We start from the raw sequence: 27,500 nt of genomic DNA, 5'->3' as shown, positions 1-27,500 counted from the left end.
CAGCAAGCGCTGCTGCGAAGAAGCGGAGACAAAAAGAATGAATCTGTTTCTGTTTTGCCCTTGTATACAGTTTGCCATCGCGAGCTTCGTTGTGATCTCGCGCATGGCAAATGAATGCAGGTGAGGTCTCGCTCTAGTCTCGGAGAGGGCAGTAGCTACCGCGAGATCTCATCAAATATGGCGCTGACTGCTTGTGCCGCTACAATATCAAGAAGGCCATAGTAAAAATTCTTGACAAACAGCCGAGGTATCTGAGAAGACAGTAGCCAGCATAGCGTTACTTCATTTCGTATCATGACTCATGCATAAATTTCTGTCATGTACACACTTACACACACACACACACACACACACAACACACACACACACATGTATATCAATCGATCGAAGTGTAACAGTATTATATAGCCATTACGGCTGATTTTACCAATCGGTTTCGCATTAGGGATTCGACAGAGTGTTAGGTAACAATCCGATTATGTAATCCTGCACTCTTCAGAGATGGCAATTGTGTGTGTGTGTGTGTGTGTATAGTAAGTCCAAAAGTGGAGGTGATGTTATTACATTTATTCTTTTATTATGATTGTTGAAATGATCGTAAAAAGGGAACAAACGTTAATACCATCATCTTCATTCTTGAACTTGCTGTATTATACTGTACGACATATAAATTATCGTTGGAATTTCAGTTTGTATAGAACGGTTTGCTTTAATGAAAAGGTATTCGCTTCTATTTACTCTGTTAGCCGATATCCATAGGAATGCTCGGATTTCTTAATCTCCTTTAATCTGACACACACACGCACACACAGAAGTGTATGTGTGTATATACAGGGCGGGGAAGCAAATCTTGGAATATTTCGGAAGCTTTAGTTTTCATATATTCCTGAGCGTAAATGCTAAAATATTGTTCTCTGTTTCAGGCTGGGGGTATATAGAGTTAATTTAAGCAGAAGCTCCAGTCATTCGATCTAGCATGTCCACTTAAGAAGCTAAGAGACAACGCATAGCAGATTTGCTTCATGCCGGGGTTACAATTAAACATATTGCTCAGACTGTTGGGGGCTACTGTAAGCACTGTCTACAACGTTAAGAACCGAATGCTGGATATTGGAGACATCAAGAGAAAGCAAGGAAGTGGAGACATAAATAAAAAAAAACCGGGATAATGCATTTCTTAAATCTCTCAAAGCCAGAATTTCGAAAGACTCTAAAACATCCATGAGAAAACTGTCTGTGGACATGAAAGTTTATCCAAAGACCATCAGAAATGCTGTACTCACTGATTTACATTTGGGGGCTATGCACGAGGACCTCGGGATACTTATTGTCTCATGCAATGAAAACCAAAAGGCATGAAAGGACCCAAAAAAGTGTTGCGATGCTTGAAGTACAATGGACAAACCGTCAAAATCTTTTTAGATGAAGATAACTTTACTGTTGATGCTGTTTTTAAACGTCGCAGTGGTTGAGACATTGCTAAGTTCCCTTCGGTTGTAAAGGGCGTCTTTAGGACCAAGCCCTCAGCTCAAGTCATGATACTGGGAGTTGTGGAGTCTGGCGGAAAAAGATACCTCTCCATTTTTTTCAAGGTCGGGGCTGACGTTTATTATAAAGCCCTGCCTTGGCTGAAGTCTAACTACCCCAATGGTAATTATGTGTGGACCCAAGATGCTTCTCCTGCTCATGCGGCGAAGAAAGTGCAGAAATTCTGCGAAGACAACTTCGCCGACTTTTGGCCAGCCAACTTAGAGCTTTCTTCTTGAACTCTCTAGACTATACCGTATGGGGCAAATTGGAGTGCTCTACCAACAGAACTTCGCATCCAAGTCTTGATGATTTTAAGTAAACCCTGAGAGAAGGGTGAGACAACATGTAACATGTCTGAGTGCTTCATCATGAAGAGTTGTGAGGCCTTCAGGTGGCGTGTGAAGGCTGTGGTGGACAATGAAGGCAGACATATTGAATAAATTGTCTCTTTATACCCCTATAAACACGTGTTAAAATTATATTTATGTCAGGTAGCTGGTTGTTGTAATATGAAATATTTGGTGAATTATCTATTATTTTCCAAGTTTTGCTTCCCCACCCTGTACACACACACACACACAGATAGATAGATAGATAGATAGATAGATAGATAGATAGATAGATAGATAGATAGATAGATAGATAGATAGATAGATAGATAGATAGATAGATATAAATATACACGAAGGAAAATGTTAAAAATTGTATGTGTCTAATATTCTTAAATTCTGTGAAATTCGATGCATAATTTTTATATATAAAGTTGATTTAAGAAAACTTGTTATATAAGAGGCATGTTTTTTTATTGCAAAATTTTCAAAAGATATGAAGATACTGTAATATTGGAGTTTAATTTACAAATATTATTCGATTTTACTTACATTGACTTTTATCTTGCTCATCATATAAATTACGGCACTCTGCAGTATATACGTTTAACTATGGAATAATATGAAACTATAAATTAAAGATTTATAGAAATATACTGTAGGCTATTTAATATAATGGTCACAGCTCTTAAGTAGCTATAGAAAAAAATATTGACTCTTATTACAAAAATACAAAAGGAAACATTATATTTTTAATGATCTGCAATGAAGTGCCAACTGAAAAAAAAACATATATTAATAAGGAAACCATACTTTTAATAAATCATAATAGCATTTCTCCCTTTGGTCCTGTACCGAATGTGGAGGTGCAATGGCCCAGTGGTTAGGGCAGCGGACTCGCGGTCGTAGGATCGCGGTTTCGATTCCCAGACCGGGCGTTGTGAGTGTTTATTGAGCGAAAACACCTAAAAGCTCCACGAGGCTCCGGCAGGGTATGGTGGTGATCCCTGATGTACTCTTTCACCACAACTTTCTCTCACTCTTACTTCCTGTTTCTGTTGTACCTGTATTTCAAAGGGCCGGCCTTGTCACTCTCTGTGTCACGCTGAATATCCCCGAGAACTACGTTAAGGTAACACGTGTCTGTGGAGTGCTCAGCCACTTACACGTTAATTTCACGAGCAGGCTGTTCCGTTGATCGGATCAACCGGAACCCTCGTCGTCGGAACCGACGGAGTGCTTCCATCCCATCCCTGTACCGAATATTTATCACTTCTTCGCAATCAAAAGGGTTGCTTCTTATAATGCTATACAACATGATATTGCGGAGTCTTTCTCCCTCTTCTCCTCACAAGCTCCACAGTTTATACTTAACTAGCTTGGAAGAGGAAAGACGGACATCACTTTCCTTGATACAACTGAGGGTAGATCTCAGATCTTTTATTTATTTTTTTTGACAATGAGTAAAATGAGTGAAATGCTCTCAAATCTATAAAATTTTGCCATACTCTTATTAAAATCCCTTGAACTTGCAAAAAAGTAATTAGATTAGTCATAGGCAAACTGCGACCCACGAACGAAAAATTATTTAGATTTTTTTTTTAAGAGTGCAGCCTGCCTGATGCTTAACCATGTCTCATGCGACTCGCTTTTCGAAAAAGTTTGCCCATACCTGATTGAGATCTTGACCGTTACTGTTCGTTGCCAAGTCTCTACTTGCCTTCCAGACTAATGGCACAATCAGTCTACGAACCAACTTCAGGATTCTTCATGTCTTATCTTCATAATTTTCCTTAGAATCCCCAGACAAAAGGATGGGGGGGCAGTAACCGTAATTGTGCCAAGCACAAATCAGCAAGTGAAGTGAGTAAAGGTAAAGGCTCCCTTCGGTCATGGATGACCATGGGATTGCACCAAGAAAGTTCCCCTCCAAAGCACAAGTCCGGGCAAAGTTGTTTATGGAAGACCAGTAGTTGCCCCTGCATACCAGTCTCCTCTCTCCACGCCATTGGTGTTATCCAAGGGAAAGGCAAAGGGGCCGATACAGCTTGGCACCAATGACGTCGAAACTCATTTCTACAGCTGAGTGAACAGAATCAATGTGAAATAAAGTGTCTTGCTCAAGAACACAACAAGCAGTCCGATCCGAGATTTGATCTCACTATCTTATGATTTTGAGCCCGATGTTCTAAATCCTGAGCAATATAAGGCTTCATATATACAGCGGTAAAAATTTCACTTGAATCAGGTCTATTAACACCGAAATACCTCAGAATTATATGATCATAATATCGTATTATCTATCATACAGGGCGGCGCACTAAAATGTCGTATGTGTAAATTTATTCCTGCATTTACACTATGCTAGGGACACGGGCTACTTTTTCGATCGAAATAACACAATTTCACTCGCAAAAGAAAAGCTGGGTGCGTTTACGTGTGTGCAAATTTATTTCTATATTTACACTGTGCTACGGAACACAGGCTACACTTACGTGTGCCACCATTTATTTTTTCTTATTTCGATTTATTTTTCCTCCTTGCTTGTTTCAGTCGTTGGACTGTGGCTATGTGGGGCACCGCTTTGAAGGGCATAGTTGAACAAATCGTGGTACTTATTCTATCGATCACTTTTGCCGAACTACTACCGTGGGGAGGTAAAGAAACCAACATTCGTTATCAAGTGGTGGGTAGGGGACAAACACAAACACACACACATAGACCCCGCTGCATACACACACATACACACATTCATATACCTCGCTCAGAGATTTATTATTGCTTGTTTACACTTTTCCGAGATCAGTGACGAAAATATATATATATATATATATATATATATATATATATAATATATATATATATATATATATATATATATATAATATATATATATATATATATATAATATATATATATATATATATATATTTGCATTGGAACGACAACCGGTGACTGTTACACACTGATAACGGGTTAATATCCAGAAACTCGGGTCCATGTGTATCACGTCAGGTTGGAGATAGAAAGGATGGCCTCCCTTTGCAAATACTGATAGGGCACAGAAAGTGCGTCAATATCCAGCTGGAGGAGGCGTCTTCTTGGGGCTACAAGCTACAGTAGCATCCACCCTTAAGGGTTAGCCACATTTAAGTGGCAAATATACTTCACGATGTCGTGCAGCTACTGTTTGTACCTCGCTCAGAGATTCATTATTGCTTGTGAACCCGTGACCGTGTGGTTGGTAAGCAAGCTACTAACCACACAGCCACTCCTGTGCCTTGTTGAAATATATTGTAATGAATTTCATGTTTCAAAACGTTGCTTACTTTTTACTCAGTCTGATACACACATACACACACACATACACACACACATACATACACACACACATACATACACACACACACACATGTTTGCATATATGTATGAATATATATATACATATATATATATATACAAGCATGTGTGCGCGCGAGCGCGCGTTTCTGGCGCGATGGGTAAATTGTCGCCATCTTATATTTTTTATTTCGTGCATACTCATGGTTTGTTTTTGATTTTGTCAACTACACAGTAAAGTAGGGTCAGATGGGCACCGTCTGTGAGAAAAACAGTACCATGAGGCAATTCACTCTGCCAGAAATTTGGAAACGACATGCTGTACTGCTTGGCATTCTTGCCAGAAGCTCCAATGTGAACAGATGGTGTACACACAGAGCTACCGCTGGCTTGCCATGCCCCCAAAACATGTAACTGAGAGTGTAAAAATCAAACATCTAATCAACATCATGGTGTTTGGAGTGATCACTAGTGATGGCAACGTTATGTCTCCATTCACCTTCCCACGCGGCCTCAGACTCAACACAGAGGCCAACATCAAGTGCTTGGAGAAGGCAGTGTTGCTCTGGGTCAAGAGGGCGGCTGCTGGAAGACCCTGTTTCTGGCAACAGGACTCTGCACCATGCCACACAAGCAGGAGAACCCAGTCATGGCTGTCAGACAATTTCTGAAACCACATCACCCCTAACATCTGGCCACCTAACCCACCCCCAGACTGCAACTCCCTTGATTACTATTTGTTGGGCGCAGTTGAGTGAGAGATCAACAAAACTTCTAGTAACACCAAAGATGAACTGAAGTCAAGGATTATGGCAGCATTCACCAACAAGGGGACCATCCAGAAGAGTTGCAAGAGATTCCAAAATCGTCTGAAGGCCGTGTTTGAAGGCAATGGCGATTTTATTAAATAAATTTACTCTTTAGTATTTCAAGATATTTTAATGTAAATTTTGTAAGTACATCTATTAAAATGAGATGTTACTGTTATTTTCATTTTCGCGCAATTTAGCTGACAACTTATTCACCGCACCATGTGTATATATATATATATATATATATATATAATACAAAAATGGGACAAGGACGCATTTTGTATATATATATATATATATATATATATATATATATAAAACTGAGAATGTGTGTCTGTCTGTGTATTTCCCTAAAACTTGAGAACTACACAACCAATTTCATTCAAATTTTACACATGTCTTACTTAGGGTCCATGTAATGTCATGGGCAAAAAAAAATGTTTAACTTCTTGCCTAGGGCGAGCCTGCAGCAATATCATATCTTCTCTACTATTTCAGTATTACGTGTTAAAAGTGAAACAAAAACATCTCTCTATTGTATGTATATGGATGTATATATATATATATATATATATTACAAAATATAAAGTTATATCTTGAGATCGTTAGTGACAACAACGCTCAAAATATATGAGACTGGAATAGTAGTGCTTTTTTTCTTCAGAAATGTAAATAAACCCAATCTGTTTCTTAAACGAGGGACATATTCATACGGCACAGAATGTTTTCACCTCAATAGACGTCATTGATTGGTTGAAATTGCAGAAATTGAAGAAAAAACCCAACAAATATCTTACAAACTATAGAATTTTCTCAATAAAGCCAAGAGAAAAAGATGTTCTATAAACACATTCTACCAGTATTACGAAGTTTAAAAGTGTTTAGATACGTGGAAATTATTTAAAAAAAAAACTGTCGTTCAAACCGAAAAGATCCTTTCCCAGAAATGCAGTAAAATATTTTAGAAAAACTTGTTGGATATTCTTTCATACTTTCTGTTAGGGAGACATTGCACTACCATCAATACGTTGATTTTATTGCACTAGGTTTTCAAGTCGGTGAAAAACTATTTCAGCAATAATGTATGTAATCAGTTTGAATCCGGGAGACTAGTTATAGCATACGAAAGCAAACAGTGAATACAAACCATTCAAAAAGTGGAATAAATTGCTTTGCTGTGAGGAAGAGAAATCCTCGCGGCAAACCAATTTATTCCATTTTAAACCGTTTGTATTCTCAACAATGGTTATAATCGTTTATCTATTTTTTAAATTCATTATAATCATCTTATTATAATCTCCTAAGAAATCGTTTGGCTTTTCATTGATAACTTGTGATACTTACTTACGTAAGTGCGTACGACATTGTTCATTTCTTTTTTCTTTTTTTTACTGTTTTTCTATATAACTTTTCCATTCAAAAGCGCTCAAATTTAATACTACGCTGAAAATGTTTATTTTCAGCGTATTTTTTGCCTCACAGCACAACGTTTTCGAACTTCTGTCTCCTTTTACCTGTTATAATAAATCCTAAACTGTTTGTTTTCACTCACAGTCGCTGGTTCGCACACACGCACAAACATATCTTCTTTATATATAAAACTGAAGTTGTGTGTCTGTCTACTCCGATTTAGATTCCTAACTACTCCCACATTTTGCGGTGCAGTTTAACCAAAACCGGGTATCTTATAGTCGTGATTCATATCGAGCCCTTCTGGGTATTAGCGCGCGTCTACGATGAGTCTAAGATTTAAAAGAAAATTTACCATTTTTTTCCATTTTAATGCATTTTTTCGCTATTATATAAGGGAAGTAACTCTCTAAAAATGTCTACGATGAGTCAACGATTTAAAAAAAAAATTACCATAATTTTTTTTCCATTTTTAATGCATTTTTTTGCTATTTTTTGGCTATAACTCTCTAAAAATGCCTATATAGTTATTTCCCTTACAAACCCGAGCAACGCCGGGCGATACTGCTAGTATATATATATATATACACAAACATACATGCACGTACTTTTTGTGCAACAAATATTTGTAAGTAATATGCTTATTTGTGAAGTCTGTAGTTATTTTTTTCGTCCCCTCTCTACTCAACCTTACTATAATCATCATAACTGAAAATAGGTCCGTTATGCCAGCCCTTTCGAGGGAAGGAGGGGATAAATCAACTGCATCGACCTCATTGTTCAATTCGTACTTATCTTATCGACCCCGAAAGAGATGAAAGGCAAAGTCAATCTCAGCAGAATTTGAGGATCTTTTCGGTTTGAACGGCAGTTTTTTCTAGTGGTGTCATATGAAATTGTCACCCATAATTATGACCCCTAGTATCGATCTATTGCATTTCAATCTGTTTTAGGGTTAGGGTTAGGGGTGGTGGGAAGGGTATCTTTTTTCTTCACAAATGTAAATAAACCCAATCTGTTTCTTAAACGAGGGATATATTCATATGGCACAAACCTCCCTTTTCGGCTACGGGGAATACGAATCTGCCAAAAAATTAGCAAAAATCGACATTTCTAAATTACCACCCACACCCCTATTTCCTTCATTCTTCACTTTTATCAGAATTTTTTTTTTTCAAAATATGCGGAAAAATACGGAGATTATGATTGTGAAAAAAATTTCAAAACATTTCTGTACTTACGGTTAGGGTTTTGGGGTTAAGGTTAGGGTGTTAGGGTTAGGGTTTCAGGGTTAGGGATTTAGGATTTTAGGGTTAGTGTCGGAGAAAAAAGTCCATGTCTATGTTTACATTTACACTGGTCTTAAAAAAGGTCCTACGTAGTTGTTAGTTGATTTTGTTACTTCTCTTTATGTCCCGTCACGTAGCTGTTGTACAAATACAGCCCGGTAAAAATAAATACCAGATATTTATGATCAACCAAGAAAAGAAAAACGAAAGACAAATAAAAAAAAAACTTGAAAGCGGTGCTCCAGCATGGCTGCAGTCTAATAATTGAAATCAGCGAAATAATCTGAATAAGACATTTGACTTTTGCAATTAATTGTATTAAGTCGTTCTCGTCGAAATCAATAAAGTTTCTTTGGAAAACATCACAAATGCAAAGAAAAAGTTTTGGTATTTAACTTTGAAGAATCGATTGGTCAGCTGTATTTTTATTTGTATATTTTATTTTTACTGTGAGCAATTGTGAATAAACCCAGTACTATTTTTTGCTGGATTAATCAGAGGAAGAATGGTAAAAGCGCATGACCAATAATGTAAGTTTGTGCTGCCCGGATCGACCTTTAAGTTTGAGGCCACTCAACCCTTATACAAGCTTATGCAGCAGACCCCAAAAGTGCCATCAATGACAGACCGCTCCCAGTCCCCTATTTCCAGCTACACTAATGCCCATGACACTTTCCAGGACTTCCAAAATTGGAAGTGAAAATAAAGAAATGCATATTTTTCTAGCATATTTTTCCGGAGCAAAACTTGCATCTTAAACTTTCTTGTAATTTTTTTTTCTGCAAATTGTCTTGTCTTCAACAATTCCACACTCTTTCGATAGTTGCTGCAGGTTTTTCTTACTTTTGTGAAGAACTAAACATTTCAATCAGTAACCTGCCTATTCATTCTAAATACACCTCGGTAGATTCAAATGCGAATAAATGATTTCTCTTTTTCGCAACCAGAGAACGCATACTCCCACAAGGCAGTGTATGTTCATCCTACACAGGATTCACTGGTGTAAGGTAAGATCAAGTCACCGTGGTGTGTGTCTACTCAGTCGAAGTTACTCCACAGCTGGACTGATAAATTACGAGCTCTTGTTTTAGAGAATCGGTAAACAAACTATTTGCTGACACTTGGAAATGTCTGTCAAACAGATATCAATTCATAGGAGTGCGCGCCAAACATTTATTATCCGAACAATAACAAATCTATTCATTCTGAATGCGTTCTGGGAAATTCGAATGTGAATAGTCGATCACTTGTTTTTTGCCACTGGAGAACGCCTCCTCTCTTCAGGTGATATGTTTTCATGACGCATGAGCTGCACGCATCAAGAAGTGTGTTTGATGATTCCTATAAACAAGAGCTCATGTTGTGAGATTCATCGGTTTGGCCGTTGGGTAGCTTCGACTGAGGAGACACACAATGAGGTCGAAATACCGCAGTGTCTCAAACATCGCAGACACTGGCGAATAAGTGGATCACGTGTGTAATAAACATACGTTGTCTAATGAGAGAAAGCGTTCTGGTGGTGAAAAAACAAACAGAAAAGAAAAATAAACAGCATAGGCGCAGGAGTGGCTGTGTGGTAAGTAGCTTGCTAACCAACCACATTGTTTCGGGTTCAGTTCCACTGCGTGGCATCTTGGGCAAGTGTCTTCTGCTATAGCCCCGGGCCGACCAAAGCCTTGTGAGTGGATTTGGTAGACGGAAACTGAAAGAAGCCCGTCGTATATATGTATATATATATGCATATGTGTGTTTGTGTGTCTGTGTTTGTTCCCCTAGCATTGCTTGACAACCAATGCTGGTGTGTTTATGTCCCCGTTACTTAGCGGTTTGGCAAAAAGAGACCGATAGAATAAGTACTGGGCTTACAAAAGAATAAGTCCCGGGGTCGAGTTGCTCGACTAAAGGCGGTGCTCCAGCATGGCTGCAGTCAAATGACTGAAACAAGTAAAAGAGTAATATATATATTTGTTGTCAAATACTCTGAATTTCTTGAAATTCTACCAAAAGATATTTGGATTTACCTGTTATGCATGAAAATTTACCTGAGATCTGTATTCTGCATACATTTACTGGTGTCTAATTGTTGAATATTGTTAACCAAATTCTTTTAATACAAAGTACTTTAATGATATCTGCTGCAATATTTTTATTACCTTTTTTGTCTTACATTCGATGTATATAAAAAAGATTCTTACTGCATTTTTATAATTAAATATTATTAGGAATTGTATTAAAAAAATGTTTAAATATTTTGTGCATTGGAGAAGTATAAGCAATTTATTGTACATAAATTTTAACAACTAAACTCTTATATGGACCCCGAGGGCCATATAGACCCTGGTTTCTTATTAGAAATATCTTGGGTCATACATATCATCATCTGAAAAAGATTTTCTAACTAGAAAGGGTATGGCCTGGTCAGCCTGTAATGATATGCATAAGATCTGGTCATCAAATCTAAGTTTCAAAGCCACAGTCGAACCAATTCTACTATATGGCTCAGAAACCTGGACATTATCAAAGAAACTTGAGAGGCGGTTGGATGGAACTTACACTCGCCTCCTTATGAGAGCTCAAAATCTCTCGTGGAAGCGTCATCCAACCAAAATGCAAATATATGGGAAACTACCACCTGTGTCATCTCCTGTGAAGGGTAGAAGAGTCCAGTTTGCTGGACATTGTTGTAGAGCTGAAAAAGAGGTAATTTCTACTCTTCTCCTCTGGAAGCCATCTACTCGCAATACCAGAGGGCGCACACTCTCCTACCCTGATGTAATCTCCAGAGATACAGGCATCCAGCAACAGGACCTCCGTAATGCTATGATGGACCGGGAAGTCTGGCGTAATATAGTAAATTCCATTGTCTCGACCATGGTCGAACAATGATGATGATAGACCCTGGTTGGGAACCACTGTTACTGAGGAACCATTTGCCAAAGAGAAGATTTTCTTTGTCAAAAATTCTCAAACCTCAATTATTTCATTTGTTGAAGAATACACACACACAATGCCCATATATAAAATATCAATTATCATTGCATCCATTTTTGTCAGAACTTCAGAGACATCAAAATCATTCTTTCCACAGTAATTTTTTTCTTTTAATTCTAGCATTCTGCTGTACAGGAAGCTCTGTGTAGTCCTAAAATATGCTTGTAATAACAACCAAAATATCCTTCAAATCACTATCTATCATATCGAGAAAGAAAAGACGCATTGGATAATGTTGTTAAAATGACAGGATGGTCATGGGTGGAATGCCTTTCTTCATAAACCCATTTGATCAGTGTGGACCTGGAGCTAAACAATATTGTCTAACACAGGCACAAGGCTTGAATTTTTTTGTTTTTTAACTGGCAGTTGAAGGTTTGAGTCAACTGCATCAAACCCAGTCCTTGACTGCTACTTTATTGCATCAACTGTGAAAGGATAAAAGGCAAAGCTAACCTCAACTGTATTTGAACTCAGAATGTAAAGAGTGGCTGTTTCACATGGATAAGAAAGTGCCAGCAGTTGTCTGATCATCGTTGGTGTAAGCGCTGCGTTCGCCAACCAACTGGCCTGGACGCGTCGGTGTGCCGCTGCCGGGCTCGCGCGGGCCGAGCCGACCAGGTCACCACCGCCATGTAATGTTAAGGGTCATTGTCATGTGCTCAAACTGGCTGTGTGAAGCAACTCATGAACTTCTAACTTTCATCATATTTATTGCTGGACATGGTTTACTGCTTTAGCTGTTTACAAAAGAAAGATTCTGATAATATTACTGCCAACTGGGAGGAGAGAACCATGCTGTGTCTTGTAGAAGGCTAGCTGTGGTACGTCATGTGTGAGTGTCTATAGTCATCTCTTGCTCAAGGTGTTCTATCCAAGAGCTCAAAGTGGACTGGTCTTAATGAGTGCTAAAGGTGGTCAGCCTGAGTACCTGAGATCACCCAGTTAAGTTAGGCACCAAACAGGGGGCAAATTTTAAATCATCCAAGAAGCTATATTATACCACAGTTCCATGCTAGTTGGTTGATTTATAGATCTGTCACATGACCCATAACTGAATATCTTGCAATTGAGGTTCAAATTCCTTCATAGGTAAACTTCCTTCAAGCCAAGTTCCCAATCCAAAATCAAGATTATTCATTTCATTATACATGCCCTAAGGCGAAATGCTTAGAAGTATTTCGTCAGTCTTTACATTCTGAGTTCAAATTCCACCAAGGTGGACTTTGCCTTTCATCCTTTCAGGATCGATTAATTAAGTATCAGTTGCATACTGGGGTTGATCTAATCGACTGCCCCGCCAAAAAAAAAATTTCGGGCCCTGTGCCTAGAGTAGAAAAGAATCTTTAGCATGTTGGATAAAATAGCAAGCTGAATTCCTCCTGATTCATTACGTTCTGAGTTCAAATTCTGCCAAGGTCGATTTTGCCTTTCATCCTTTCAGGGTCAAATAAATAAGTCCCATTTAATTACTAGAGGTGATGTAATCAATTTCCTTCTCCCCTCAAAAAATTGCTGGCATTTTGCCAAAAATTTGAAACTTTATATGTTCCCTTTGGAAAGGCATGAATGCTAAAACTCCCACGTACTCTTTGGAAAGGCATGAATGCTAAAACTCCCATGTACTCTTTGGAAAGGCATGAATGCTAAAACTCCCACGTACCCTTTGGAAAGGCATGAATGCTAAAACTCCCACATACCTTTGGAAAGGCATGAATGCTAAAACTCCCACGTACCCTTTGGAAAGGCATGAATGCTAAAACTCCCACATACCCTTTGGAAAGGCATGAATGCTAAAACTCCCACGTACCCTTTGGAAAGGCATGAATGCTAAAACTCCCACGTACCCTTTTAAAACTCCCACGTGCTCTTTTAAATATCTCAGCATCATGCTTACCTGGAGATGACGGTGGGGAAAATTTGATGATGAACATGTAACTCTATCGGGATGATAGTTATATTAAGCTACATCCGGAAATTGTTATGGTTCATTTTTTATATATTTTGTATTTTCTGTTTTAAACAGTAAAACTTATATTTCATGAATATATTAAATATTTGCCGTTGTATTTTAGTTAAATTGGCAATACTGCTCCTCACGCTAGACTGGTTTAAACTACGTAGTAAATTGCTTATGAATCAATGGATATATGTGTGTTTGAAGAAGGACAGAAAATGATAGAAGGGGGGGAATCGAGAAAGGAAAGACACAGAGAAGCAAAAACAAAAAAATAGAATAATATAAAAGAGGGTGGGGGGGAGGAAAGGACAGAGGGGCGGAGAGAGAGTGTGGGGTGGAAGGCTAGAAAAACCAAGCGAAGTGATGGAAAGAGAAAGAAACGAAAAGTGAAGGAGAGAAAAAATTTGTGGGAGTCTGACACGTGTAAGGATAGGTAAACCAAGCAGGAGAAACAGTCGGGGGGGGGGAGAAATAGGAAGAGTAGGATAGATAGTGATGGTATGCAAATGGTAAAACAAGAGCATGAAGAGGAATAAGGAATTGCTGAAAAGAGTGAGAGAGAGAGAGAGAGAGGAACAAAGGTAGAGACAAAAATTGTGGGAGAAAGAGAGGTGAGGACAATGGCAAACAGAGATAAAGAGAGAGAGAGAGAGAGAGAGAGAGACAGTGACAGACAGAGAGGGAAAAAATAGAAAATCAAGGACAAAGTAGGTGAAAGAGTGAGAGACAAAGACAGATAAAAACAGTGTGACAGAGATAAAAGAGAGAAAGAAATAAATAGACAGAGGAGAGAAAGAGAGAGAGAGAGAGAGAGAGAGAGAGAGAGAGAGAGAGAGAGAGAAAGAGAGAGAGAGAGAAAGAGAGAGAGAAAGAGAGAGAGAAAGAGAGAGAGAGAGAGAGAGAGAGAGAGAGAAGGGAGATAAAAACAGTGTGACAAAGATAAAAGAGAGAAAGAAATAAATAGAGAGAGGAGAGAAAGAGAGAGACAGAGAGAGAGAGAGAGAAGGGGAGAGAAGGGAGATTAATGGATGAAGGGAACTTGTGTATGCTGAATTGTCCGGAACATTTCCATCGAATGATTTGTGTTATCTGCAACGGTGTTGACGCTTAATAACGTTTCTTTTATTTTTGCTCACTTCTGCATATTTTCCATTAGATGATATCAGCGAGGCACGTCTACAGAGTGTTTTTATTATAGATAGCTTATATCTAAAGAGGAATTCGATGTTAGCATGGAGATAATTGCATTTGCAAGTTAGTTTAGAGTAAACCGAATGATACAGGTGATGTATTTACTACCGTTAGCCACAATGTTTGTGGCCAACAAAGATATTTACTATCAATATCTATTTCCTGTGTAAATTTTAAAATCGATTTTCATTACATCTTTTGTTGTTATTATTTATATATATTTTTTCTTCTGCCTCTTTTTATGATTTATATGCACTTCAAGTTGTTAACTGCTGTGTACATGTCCTCAGATTTAGCTCCTGTGTGTGCTTTTACATTAACACTTCAACAACTAACGATGTAGGGTTTTAGTTTGCCAATGGAACTGCAATTTTTTTGTCATAGACCAATAAAGACCCAAACACGCACTCACACAAACACACACACACAAACATAATGTGTTATAGTTTTATAAAGCTAATACATAGAAGAGTGTACATAAGTTAGAAACACCTAAATATATATATATATTTTCATTTGAGAAAATTCAGTGTAACTTTATACTTCGAGTTTCTAGTTGAGAGTTTTCTCCAGATGGAGTAATTAATCCATTGATATCGGGGAAGCTTTTAAGCTTTTATCAGATTCATTCGTCATGTGACGCTTGGGGTATGTATGTGCGAGATTGCGCGCATGTATATACATATATATATATACATATATATATATACATATATATATATATATATACATACATATATATACATATATATATATATACATACATATATACATATATATATATATATACATACATATATACATATATATATATATATACATACATACATACATATATATATACATATATATATATATACATACATATATATATATACATACATATATATATATATATATATATATATGTATGTATGTATGTATGTATTTCTTCCTGGTTTTTAAATTATGGCCTGTCAGCCTAGCTTCTAGCACTTTGATCTTCTTGAGACAAAGTGTGTCTGCATTTCCGTTTGCAGAATAGTTTATAATTCAACATCAGTATATTAGATTTTCTTGCCAAGAGAAAGCATTTTCGTCTCTATTGTCGCAGCCAGCGAAGGGAAATACCTTGATGCAGTAATAAAATGCTCAAGAAATAGTACCTATTAATCTACAAATACAGACATTACAAACATTGTAATAAAACTGTTTAAAGAAATAAAAGTCAAACTAACAACGGCACACCGAGAAATAAATAAATAAAAGGTTGGGTGCATACATCGTTTGCTAATTATAAGACTATTTGGATCTTTTCGGTTTGACCGGCAGTTTTTTAAAATAATTTCCATGTAACTAAACACTTTTAAACTTTGTATACTGGTAGAATGTGTCAAAATAAAACATCTTTTTCTCTTGGCTTTATTGAGAAAATTCTATAGTTTGTAAGATATTTGTTGTTTTATTTCCTTCAATTTCTGCAATTTCAACCAATCAATGACGTCTATTGAGGTGAAAACAGTCTGTGCCGTATAAATATGTCCCTCGTTTAAGAAACAGATTGGGTTTATTTACATTTGTGAAGAAAAAAAAGATACCCTTCCCCCACCCCTAACCCTAAAACAGATTGAAATGCAATAGATCGATACTAGGGTCATAATTATGGGTGACAATTTCATATGACACTGCTAGAAAAAACTGCCGTTCAAACAGAAAAGATCCCCATTTTGTTTCAATAGGTGCAATTGTGACATTTTGTTTCATTTCGCTTTCAGTTGCCAACATGTATTGGACGGGCGCGCATCACGCATTCATTGTGGAAACGTTTATTTAGAACAACGAATCCGTAACTGCAACACGAAGAGCGTTCTGTGTGCACTTGAGGCTTGGTAGACATGATCCCGTACCTACTCGAAATCCTGCGGCAGCAGAATTCGGCATTTAGTGAGCTAGAACGTTAAAACTTAGTGCGCCGGCACAGTGGAGTTCATGGTCAATATGTGCCGAGCGGCTTTACTCTGTGAGCTTTAGCTTCGTTACTATGGCAACAGTCCGGATACTTATTGATCAGACCACGTATTGCAATTTAAATAGATTATTTACTCTAAACACTGCAATATTTCTTCCACCCGTTCTTGATGGTATTTTTTTTTCAGTGTGCGAGAGAAATGCATTTTACAAAGTTGCATATAAAGTTTTACGAACGAAAATCAAAATTAAAATTTACAGACTTTCATATTATTCTTGAGGGCCTAATATTTCATGTAAGACTGAAAAGATTAAAATTTTTTAAATTGATGATAACGTTGTTTTGAATTGTTTGCTTATAACAAAATGTTTAAAAAATTATTTAGAAGAATCAAGATATCAAATTTAAAGTTTCTTTCGAAAGGAGGTGTACAAAAACTTCCTTTCGACTTTTAAATCAAAATATGTGCATAAATGGCTCCAATTAGATTAAGTTATTTGTTGTTTTTAGGTCTGATATGCATTCACTGAAAATGAAATTCTGTGCTGATGTGGATATTAAAAATCAAATATTCTTCATGACTTGGGAATAACTTATTCTGAATTCCACAAGTTACTGAAGAAGAATAACATAATCCCTGCTTCTTTACCATCCGTTAAGAGAATAGGGCTATACATCCAGAAAAATAGCCATGCTGCAAGTAAGAAATAATTTGTCAGGTCTAGAACTACCACCGGCAGAAGACCGAAAATCTTCATTCATAAGGTCCACAATGAACACCAAGAAACTAAGCATTAACGTATCTGTTCATTCTGAATACGTTCTGGTAAATTTGAACGTAAATATCAAATCGATGCTCTCTTTACTCTTTACTCTTTTACTTGTTTCAGTCATTTGACTGTGGCCATGCTGGAGCACCGCCTTTAATCGAGCAACTCGACCCCGGGACTTATTCTTTTTTGTAAGCCCAGTACTTATTCTATCGGTCTCTTTTGCCGAACCGCTAAGTAACGGGGATATAAACACACCAGCATCGGTTGTCAAGCAATGCTAGGGGAACAAACACAGACACACAAACGCACACACACACATATATATATATATACATATATACGACGGGCTTCTTTCAGTTTCCGTCTACCAAATCCACTCACAAGGCTTTGGTCGGCCCATTCAAAACAATGGATCCATAAATAAAAAAACCGTTGAGAACCACTGGTCTATAAGCTTCCAGCTGTATATTGTACCAGTTATGTTCTATATACACACATATATACATTATATTTTTGTTGCTTCCTCTTATCAGTTGTTATTCAGTGGAAGTTTACATTTATCTCTTAAAATACAACATTGACATTCTAATTAAGATGGTTGTGTAATTAAGAAGAATGCTTTGTAATTTGTAACAACGTGATTTCAGTTTCCGTTCCACTGCACGACACCTTGGATTTTCTAATGTTACACACATTAACTATAGCATTTAAGCTGGCCATATCCGGCCAAAATATCCTGTCTGTTATATGTCCAACCTGGCCAGATCCAACACCTCACCCCGACCCTACAATGTCATTCTAAAAAAATAAACAATCACACCATCTAAATCTCAAAGCTGCGAGATAATGAGTGATTAATTCAAAACAATGTGAATAAATAAGCATTACATTCGACAAAGTAATCTGAAAACTAAAAGGTTAAATTGGTTAATAGTGATTTAACATAAAAATCTAAACCTTGGTTATCATCATCATCATCAGCAGCAGCAGCAGCTGTTCAAGAATTTGGACCTGGAGATCTCCATTTCCAGCGACTTTGAGGGCCACCTCCCAGTGGTGTCGGGTGTCAATGAAGAGCCCTCAACTACAACAAGATGACCAAAGTTTTTTTTTTTCCAAGGTCTGGGATCTCCCGCCCCTAAGCCCGAGACCGTCACCTAATCACCCTTACCCGTCTTGTTGCTTAACAACAACAACAACAACAACAACAGCAGCAGCAACAGCAACAACAACCACCATCATCATCATCATCACCATCATTGTCATCGTCATCAACATCATCATCATCATCATCACATCATCATCATTGGCATTGTTTTAATGTCCAATTTTCCATGCTTGTATAGGTCTGATGGAATTTGTTGGGGACAGATTTTCTATGGCCGGATGCCCTTCCTATCACCAACCCTCTCCTGTTTCCCAGTGAGGTTAAAATTTCTCATGGCTGGACATGTTTTCATTGAAATTTGGGAATGAAAGACTCCACTTGTATGACAGTGAAGCTTGTTTACAACAATCACGTGATTCCAAAACAACCATTCATATACATATACACATTTTTGTATACATATGCTTATATATTTGTTGTCAAATACTCTGAATTTCTTGAAATTATGTACAATTAATTATTTTTAAATATCTCTTTCAGGGATACATAGCAGATATTGGTGTAACATCAGGCTATATTGGAGTTGAAGAAAGACCCTTTACAGGCCCTGACTGTCGTATCAATATCGTATCCACACGAAAAGACGTCAAACATGGCTGCATACGAAGAGATGCCCCACAGTACGAAGAAATACCAGGTACTTTTTTTAGACTGCTTTTATTATCTCGTCCCATGAAACTGGTGTTCTATTTTCCTTTCAGATTTGTAACCAGTTTCCATTTTCTCACTTAAGAATTGCTAGTGTGATGTTTTTACTGATAAATAACACGTGATCATAATATCACCATTGTTAAGACTTGCTGCTGTTAAATACAAATAGTTTGGTTCATCAGAGGAAGTTTTAGAAGAATTATTGGGATCTTTTCGGTTTCAACGGCAGTTTTTTCTAGTGGTGTCATGTGAAATTGTCACCCATAATTATGACCCTAGTATCGATCTATTGCATTTCAATCTGTTTTAGGGTTAGGGGTGGGGAAGGGTATCTTTTTTCTTCACAAATGTAAATAAACCCAATCTGTTTCGTAAACAAGGGACATATTCATATGACACAGAATGTTTTTACCTCAACAGATGTCATTGATTGGTTGAAATTGCAGAAATTGAAGAAAAAAAAACAACAAATATCTTACAAACTATAGAATTTTCTCAATAAAGCCGAGAGAAAAAGATGTTTTATAAACACATTCTACCAGTATACGAAGTTTAAGTGTTTAGTTACGTGGAAATTATTTTTTTAAATTGCCATTCAAACTGAAAAGATCCGAATTATTGCAATAAATATGTTATGCCTCTAGGTAGGGTTCTTAATACCAGGGAGATAACCATCCTTTCACAACAGGAGGTGGGGTGAGAAATTTGTATTTGAAATTAAAGAATTCAAGGAAGAAGATGCACAGAAATGACATATTTGATATTTTTCTATCTGTTACAAAGTTCTTACAGTTTCTAGTTTTATAGTAATCATGTGTGAAGTACAATGGCCCAGTGGTTAGGGGAGCGGACTTGCGGTCATGGGATTGCAGTTTTGATTCCCAGACCGGGTGTTGTGAATGTTTATTGAGCAAAAATACCTAAAGCTCCATGATGCTCCAGCAGGGGGTGGTGGCAAACCCTACTGCACACTTTCACCACAACTTTCACTCTTTCTTCCTGTTTCTGTTGTATATGTATTTCAAAGGGGCCAGCCATGTCACACACTTTTTCATGCTGAATCTCCCCGAGAACTGCATTAAGGATGCACATGTCTGTGGAGTCCTCAGCCACTTGCATATTAATTTCACAAGCAGGCTGTTCCATTGATCAAATAAACTGGAACCCTTGTCATTGTAACCGACGATAATAATCATGTATAGCACCATTTCATTCTTTTTAGAAATCTCCAGTTAGTTTATCTTGTAATTCATTAAGAGATATTTCGTTAAAATTAACTATAAAACTAATTAATCTGCCATGTATAGAATACCTACTACTATTGTTGATAGCATAATGAACGCAGAGACAGTACTGACAGTGCTGCCATTGCTAGGGAAGAGTATATTGTTTTCATATAAAAGATATACAGACTCATATCTATATGTATTTATTTTGCTGTGAAATTAGGACCAAGTAAATGCATATTACTCATTACTCTTTTACTTGTTTCAGTCATTTGGCTGCGGCCATGCTGGAGCACCACATTTAGTCGAGCAAATCGACCCCGGGACTTATTCTTTGTAAGCCCAGTACTTATTCTAACTGTCTCTTTTGCCGAACTGCTAAGTGACGGGGGACGTAAACACACCAGCATCGGTTGTCAAGCAATGCTAGGGGGACAAACACAGACACACAAACACATACACACACATACATATATACATATATATATATATACATATATACGACAGGCTTCTTTCAGTTTTCGTCTACCAAATCCACTCACAAGGCATTGATCGGCCCGGGGCTATAGCAGAAGACACTTGCCCAAGATGCCACGCAGTGGGACTGAACCCGGAACCATGTGACTGGTTAGCAAGCTACTTACCACACAGTCACTCCTGCACCTATATACATATCTGTATATTTATTATTCATAATCCACATTGTATTGGTAATCTGGTAATTATATCTTTGTAGCTTATCATTACTCACCATGATAAGTTACAGTGATGTAATTGCTTATATGGTAAAGATATCCTTTACCACATGTGCCAGACAAGGGTTTTTATTGGATTTTGATATTCTGTCTTTAACTGAATTAGATGGCCTCTCAACTCTAGCATCACTTTCATTTGAAAGCAGTTACACCTCAGTTACCATACAAGTTCATTATTCCTCTATAGATTTTAGTTGGTCAAAATCAAAATCAAAATCGAAATCTTTCAACACCAATAGAAATTTTAGCAGAGATACCAGTGCCGGTGGCACGTAAGAGAACTGTCCAAACATGGCCGTTGCCAGCGCCGCCCCGACTGGGCTCCGTGATGGTGGCACATAAAAAGCACCATCCGATTGTGGCCGTTGCCAGCCTCGTCTGGCCCCCATGCCGGTGGCACGTAAAAAGCACCGTCCGATCATGGCCGTTTGCCAACCTCATCTGGCACCTGTGCAGGTGGCACATAAAAAGTACCCACTACACTCTCGGAGTGGTTGGCGTTAGGAAGGGCATCCAGCTGTAGAAACACTGCCAGATCAGACTGGGCCTGGCACAGCCTCCTGGCTTCCCAGACCCCAGTTGAACCGTCCAACCCATACCAGCATGGAAAACAGACGTTAAACGATAATGATGATGAATACTGTTGATTCGCTTATGTACTGGTACACAACTATGTACCCAGTAGAATTCAGAAGTATATATATATATATATATATATTTCTTGTAAATACTAAAACAAATGAATTCAGCCATGGAGGAATAGTTTCCACATGCTGCAACACAATGTATCATAACTGTTTATGTACAATTGTGCTGTTTGTTCCTTTCCGAGCCACACCTGGCTCATAAGGGCCGGTTTTCCAGTTTCCTTGGCGTATAGGTTCCCCACCTGGATGGGACGCCGGTCCATCACAGGTGAGCAGCAAGATGCAGGAGGAAAGAGTGAAAGTTGTGGTGAAAGACTCAGCAGAAGTTCGCCATTACCTTCTGCCGGAGCCGCGTGGAGCTTAGGTGTTTTCGCTCATAAACACGCACATTGCCTGGTCTGAGATTCAAACCCATGATCCTTCGACCATGAGTCCGCTGCTCTAACCACTAGGCCATGTGCCTCCACATGTATAATTATAGTGAAAGAATATTTCTTGTGTCTTGCTCAAGTACACAATGCACGACTGGAAATTGAACTCATGACCTTACAATTGCAAGCCGAATACACTAGTCATGCTTTATTTCATGTTGCTCCAATCTATTCAGCAAGAATGAGTTGAGCCTGTCATTTGGTATGTCACACTGAATCTCCCCGAGAACTATGTTAGGGGTATGCATATCTGTAGAGTGCTCAGCCTCTTACTGGCTTTACTTCTGATTGAATCAACCAGAACACTTATCATGACCAATGGAGTGCCCAGCCTTCTTGTGTATAATAACACAAATGTTTATGTAGGACAGATGTGTAAAGTAATGATGTTTATATTCATTCTAAACACATTCTGGCGGATTTGAACATGACTATGCATATAATTGCTGTCTTTGGAGAACAACTCTTTTTAGATGATATATGTTGACAATACATGATTTAGTGATGCAGTGGACTATGAGACACTGGTGTTTTGACATAAATGTGTCTCTTTCAGTGAGATACATTGCCTGAAATGCTGAATTTAAATAAGGACAGTCATTCTTATTTATAGAATTCAGTAAATGAAATATTTGCTTATGTGGATATTGTAGTTGTGATACCCGTGACGGTGGCACGTAGGGCCTCACAGAGGAAACGATGAAGACCGAGACCCCCGAGATATGCTGTGACTGGGAAGACCCGACAAATGAAGTGAGTTCATGGCTCGCAGGACGGCCTGCTGTGCTAACCTTGGATTGTAGAGTGACCGGCTGTTCTTGAGGAGACCTATTGAGTCAAATATGTCAACACCAACATCAAAATAAAAATAAAATGGAAATTGTAGTTAAGACACCTGTGCCAATGACACGTAAAGAGCACCGTCCAAACGTGGCAGATGCCAGTGCCGCTTGACTGGCGTCTTTGTCGGTGATACGTAAAAGCACCAACCGATCGTGGCCGTTTGCCAGCCTCCTCTGGCCCCTGTGCTAGTGGCATGTAAAATACACCCACTACACTCTTGGAGTGGTTGGCTTTAGGAAGGGCATCCAGCTGTAGAAACACTGCCAAATCAAGATTGGAGCCTGGTGCAGCCTCCATGGCTTACCAGACCCCAGTAAAACCGTCCAACCCATGCTAGCATGGAAAACGGATGTTAAATGATGATGATGTGTACCGTATATTTTTGTATATTGTAGCACAACTATTCATGCAGAAGTATAGTGAAGATATAATTCTTTTCTATTGTAACATTATGTAACACTGCTGTTTACGTAGAGGAATATTGAGGGACTCTATTTTCATGTATTGTTACACTGTTATTACATAGAAATACAGTGGAGGAATAATTTGCATGAGTTGTAAAATGTCATAACAGAGTTGTTTACTTAAAGGTGCAGGTATAATTATAGGTTGGGAGGGTCACTTCCCAACCACATGGTTTCAGGTTCAGTTTCACTGCCTGGCACTTTGTCAAGTTTTTTTCTTAGCCTTTGTAAGTGAATATGGTAGATGGAAACTGGAAGAAGCCTGTTGTGTGTGTGTACATATGTATATATATGTTCATATGTATGTGTAAGTGTATCTCCTTGTTTTAACAACATGTCATAGTTACAAATGAGTGTCACTGTCATTCAAATAGTGTCATTTTGCTGAGAAATGTCCAGCCATGCATGGGTAAATATTACTTTGCTTGGAAACAAGGTGAGGGTTGGAGACAGGATGGGCATCCAGCTATGGAAAATCTGCCTCAATAAACAATGTGTGACCCGTGTAAGCATGGAAAAGTGAACATTAAAATGATTATGATGATGACGGCAGGAGCATATATATATATATATATATATATATATATATACTCTTTTACTCTTTTCAGTAATTTGACTGCAGCCATGCTGGAGCACCGCCTTAGGTCGAGCAACTCGACCCCCCGGATTTATTCTTTGGAAGCCTAGTACTTATTCTATTGGTCTGTTTTGCCAAACCGCTAAGTTATGGGGACGTAAACACACCACCATCAGTTGTCAAGTGATGTTGGAGTGACAAACACAGACACACAAACATACATATATATACATATATACGACGGGCTTCTTTCAGTTTCCGTCTCCCAAATCCACTCCCAAATCCACTCACAAGGCTTTGGTTGGCCCAAGGCTGTAGTAGAAGACACTTGCCCAAGGTACCATGCAGTGGGATTGAACCCAGAACCATGTGGTTGGTAAGCAAGCTACTTACCCCACAGCCACTCCTGCGCCTATCTATCTATCTATATATATATATATATATCTTGGCTCTTATAACACAATTTATGTAACACTGCTTAACACAACTGTTTATACAGTACTCTGAAGGGATGTATACTGAGAAGGCTTAGCACAAGTCATAACTTGAAAATAAATTACAAGCATATTTCTTATTTCTTTATTGCCCACAAGGGGCTAAACAAGGACAAAGAGATTAAGTTGATTACATTGACCCCAGTGCATAACTGGTACTTAATTTATTGACCCCGAAAGGATAAGTCGACCTCGGCAGAATTTGAACTCAAAATGTAACATCAGATGAAATTGCGCTAAGCATTTTGCCCGGCATGCTAACGTTTCTGCCAGCTCACCGCCTTAAAGCATATTTCTATTTTACTGTAGTGAAGTATGTTTCTTTTGTATTGTAAAGGTTCACATACAATCACTCTAAATGCATATATTTCTTGTGCATTATGATGGAGCTATTTCTGTACAACTGTTGTAGAAGCGTAAAGTATACTAGCCATCTCAATATGGCTAACCACTAAGGGTGGGTGTTACTGTAGCTTTTAGCCCCAGGAGATCATCGTCTCCAGCTGGCTTTAGGCACACTTTCTGTGCCTTATGATATTTGCAAAGGGAGGTCATCCCTCTCTTGTAAACCTAAGTGATACGCACGGACTGCAGTTTCTAGGTATTTGCCTCTTGTCAACGTATGGTAATCACCGGTTTTCGATGAAGAGAGACCTGTTTGCAATTATCTATTTAATGTTTTTCCAGTAACTACTGTCACTGATTTTGAAAAACTGTGATTACCGTACGTTGACAAGAGGCAAATACCTCGAAACTGCAGTCTGTGTGTATCACTTAAGTTTACGAGAGAGGGATGACCTCCCTTTGCAAATACCATAAGGGTACAGAAAGTGTGCATAAAGCCAGCTGGAGACGATGATCTCCTGGGGCTAAAAGCTACAGTAACACCCACCCTTAGTGGTTAGCCATATTGAGATGGCTAGTATACTTTACGTTGTCGAGCAGTTACTGTTTACATCTCGTTCAGAGATTTGTTATTGCTTGCAGACAGTTTTTCGAAATCAGTGACAGAAGTTACTAGAAAAACAATAAGTATTTGCAAACAGGTCTCCCTTTCATCGTAAACCGGTGACTGCCATATGCTGAAGACAGGCAAATACCTAGAAACTGCAGTCCGTGCGTATCACTTAGGTTTACGAGAGAGGGATGACCTCCCTTTGCAAATATCATAAGGGCAAAGAAAGTGTGCCTAAAGCCAGCTGGAGACGATGATCTCCTGGGGCTCCCTTTGCAAATATCATAAGGGCACAGAAAGTGTGCCTAAAGCCAGCTAGAGACGATGATCTCCTGGGGCTCCCTTTGCAAATATCATAAGGGCACAGAAAGTGTGCCTAAAGCCAGCTGGAGACGATGATCTCCTGGGGCTAAAGGCTACAGTAACACCCACCCTTAGTAGTTAGCCATATTGAGATGGCTAGTATACTTTACGTTGTCGAGCGGTTACTGTTTACATCTCGTTCAGAGATTTATTATTGTTGTAGAAGCATATTCCTTTTAATTGTATCAGAACTATGTAAAGTTATTGTAGCAACATACTTCTTGCGTATTGTAACACAACTTGACAATGAAAATCAGTAAGTGTAAAGGTGTATACATCAGGAATGTAGCGAGATATTTCTCAATATCTGTGCTAAGTTCTGTTGTTAACACTTTCTCTAGCAAATTCTAGTTGTAAACAATTGGAAAGAATCCTGATGTTCATTAATCATTTTGTCAGGTGACACATTACCTGACTGAACAGTAGCTCTTCAGATATGGCCACTCGGTGAAGAAGTTTGTTTGACAACTATATCGTTTTGAGTTCGACCTGCTGCATGCTATTTTTAGGCAAGCGTCTTTTTTACCATAGTCTTTTAGTCAACCAAAGCCATGTGAAAGAAATCATCATCATCAACATCGTCATCATCATCATCATCATCATCGTCATCATCATCATCATCATCATCGTCATTTATTATCCACTTTTCCATGTATTCAGGGGTCTGATGAAATTTGTTGAAGTAGATTTTTTTACAACTGGATGCCCTTCCTGACACCAACCCTCACCTATTTTCAGACAAGGTAATATTTCCTCATAGTCAGACAAGATTTTCACAGAAGACTAGAAATGAACAACATTGCTTATACTATAGTGATGTTAGTTTACAACTGTCACATGCTGTCAGAACAAGGGTACCATAAACACACATGCATTCATGCATGTGTGCATGCATAGACACACACACACATACAAACAAACACACACACCACACACACACACACACACCACACACACACACACACTTACCACGTTTAGTCGAGCAAATCGACCCTGGGACTTATTCTTTGTAAGCTCAGTACTTATTCTATCTGTCTCTTTTGCCGAACCGCTAAGTGACGGGGGACGTAAACACACCAGCATCGGTTGTCAAGCAATGCTAGAGGGACAAACACAGACACACAAACATACAATATATATATATATATATATATATGCTGGAGCACAACCTAGAAGGGTTTTAGTCAAACAAATTGACCACAGGATTTATTTTTTAAGTCTAGCACTTGTTCTGTTAGTATGTTTTGCCAAGCAGTGATAGAGTGACAAACACAGATACAAAAACACACACAGAAGCAGATATATACATAAGCTTGTCGTATATATATATATATATATCAATAATAACAAAGGG

General features: G+C 38.2%; 1 protein-coding gene across 2 annotated transcripts in view; it reads left to right on the top strand.

Moving 5' to 3' along the window:
• The window catches only part of LOC115218988 (protocadherin-18), a 280,881-nt gene that overhangs the window by 250,537 nt on the left and 2,844 nt on the right, over positions 1–27,500 (top strand). For both annotated transcript variants that reach the window (XM_036508633.1, XM_036508634.1), the window contains one exon: positions 19,221–19,377. In XM_036508633.1, the coding sequence (XP_036364526.1) occupies positions 19,221–19,377 (157 nt within the window). The remainder of the gene's footprint in view (positions 1–19,220; positions 19,378–27,500) is intronic.

The sequence above is a fragment of the Octopus sinensis genome, linkage group LG14, assembly GCF_006345805.1.
Source record: "Octopus sinensis linkage group LG14, ASM634580v1, whole genome shotgun sequence".
Taxonomy (NCBI): Eukaryota; Metazoa; Mollusca; class Cephalopoda; order Octopoda; family Octopodidae; genus Octopus; species Octopus sinensis.
This window is presented reverse-complemented; position numbering and strand designations above follow the sequence as displayed.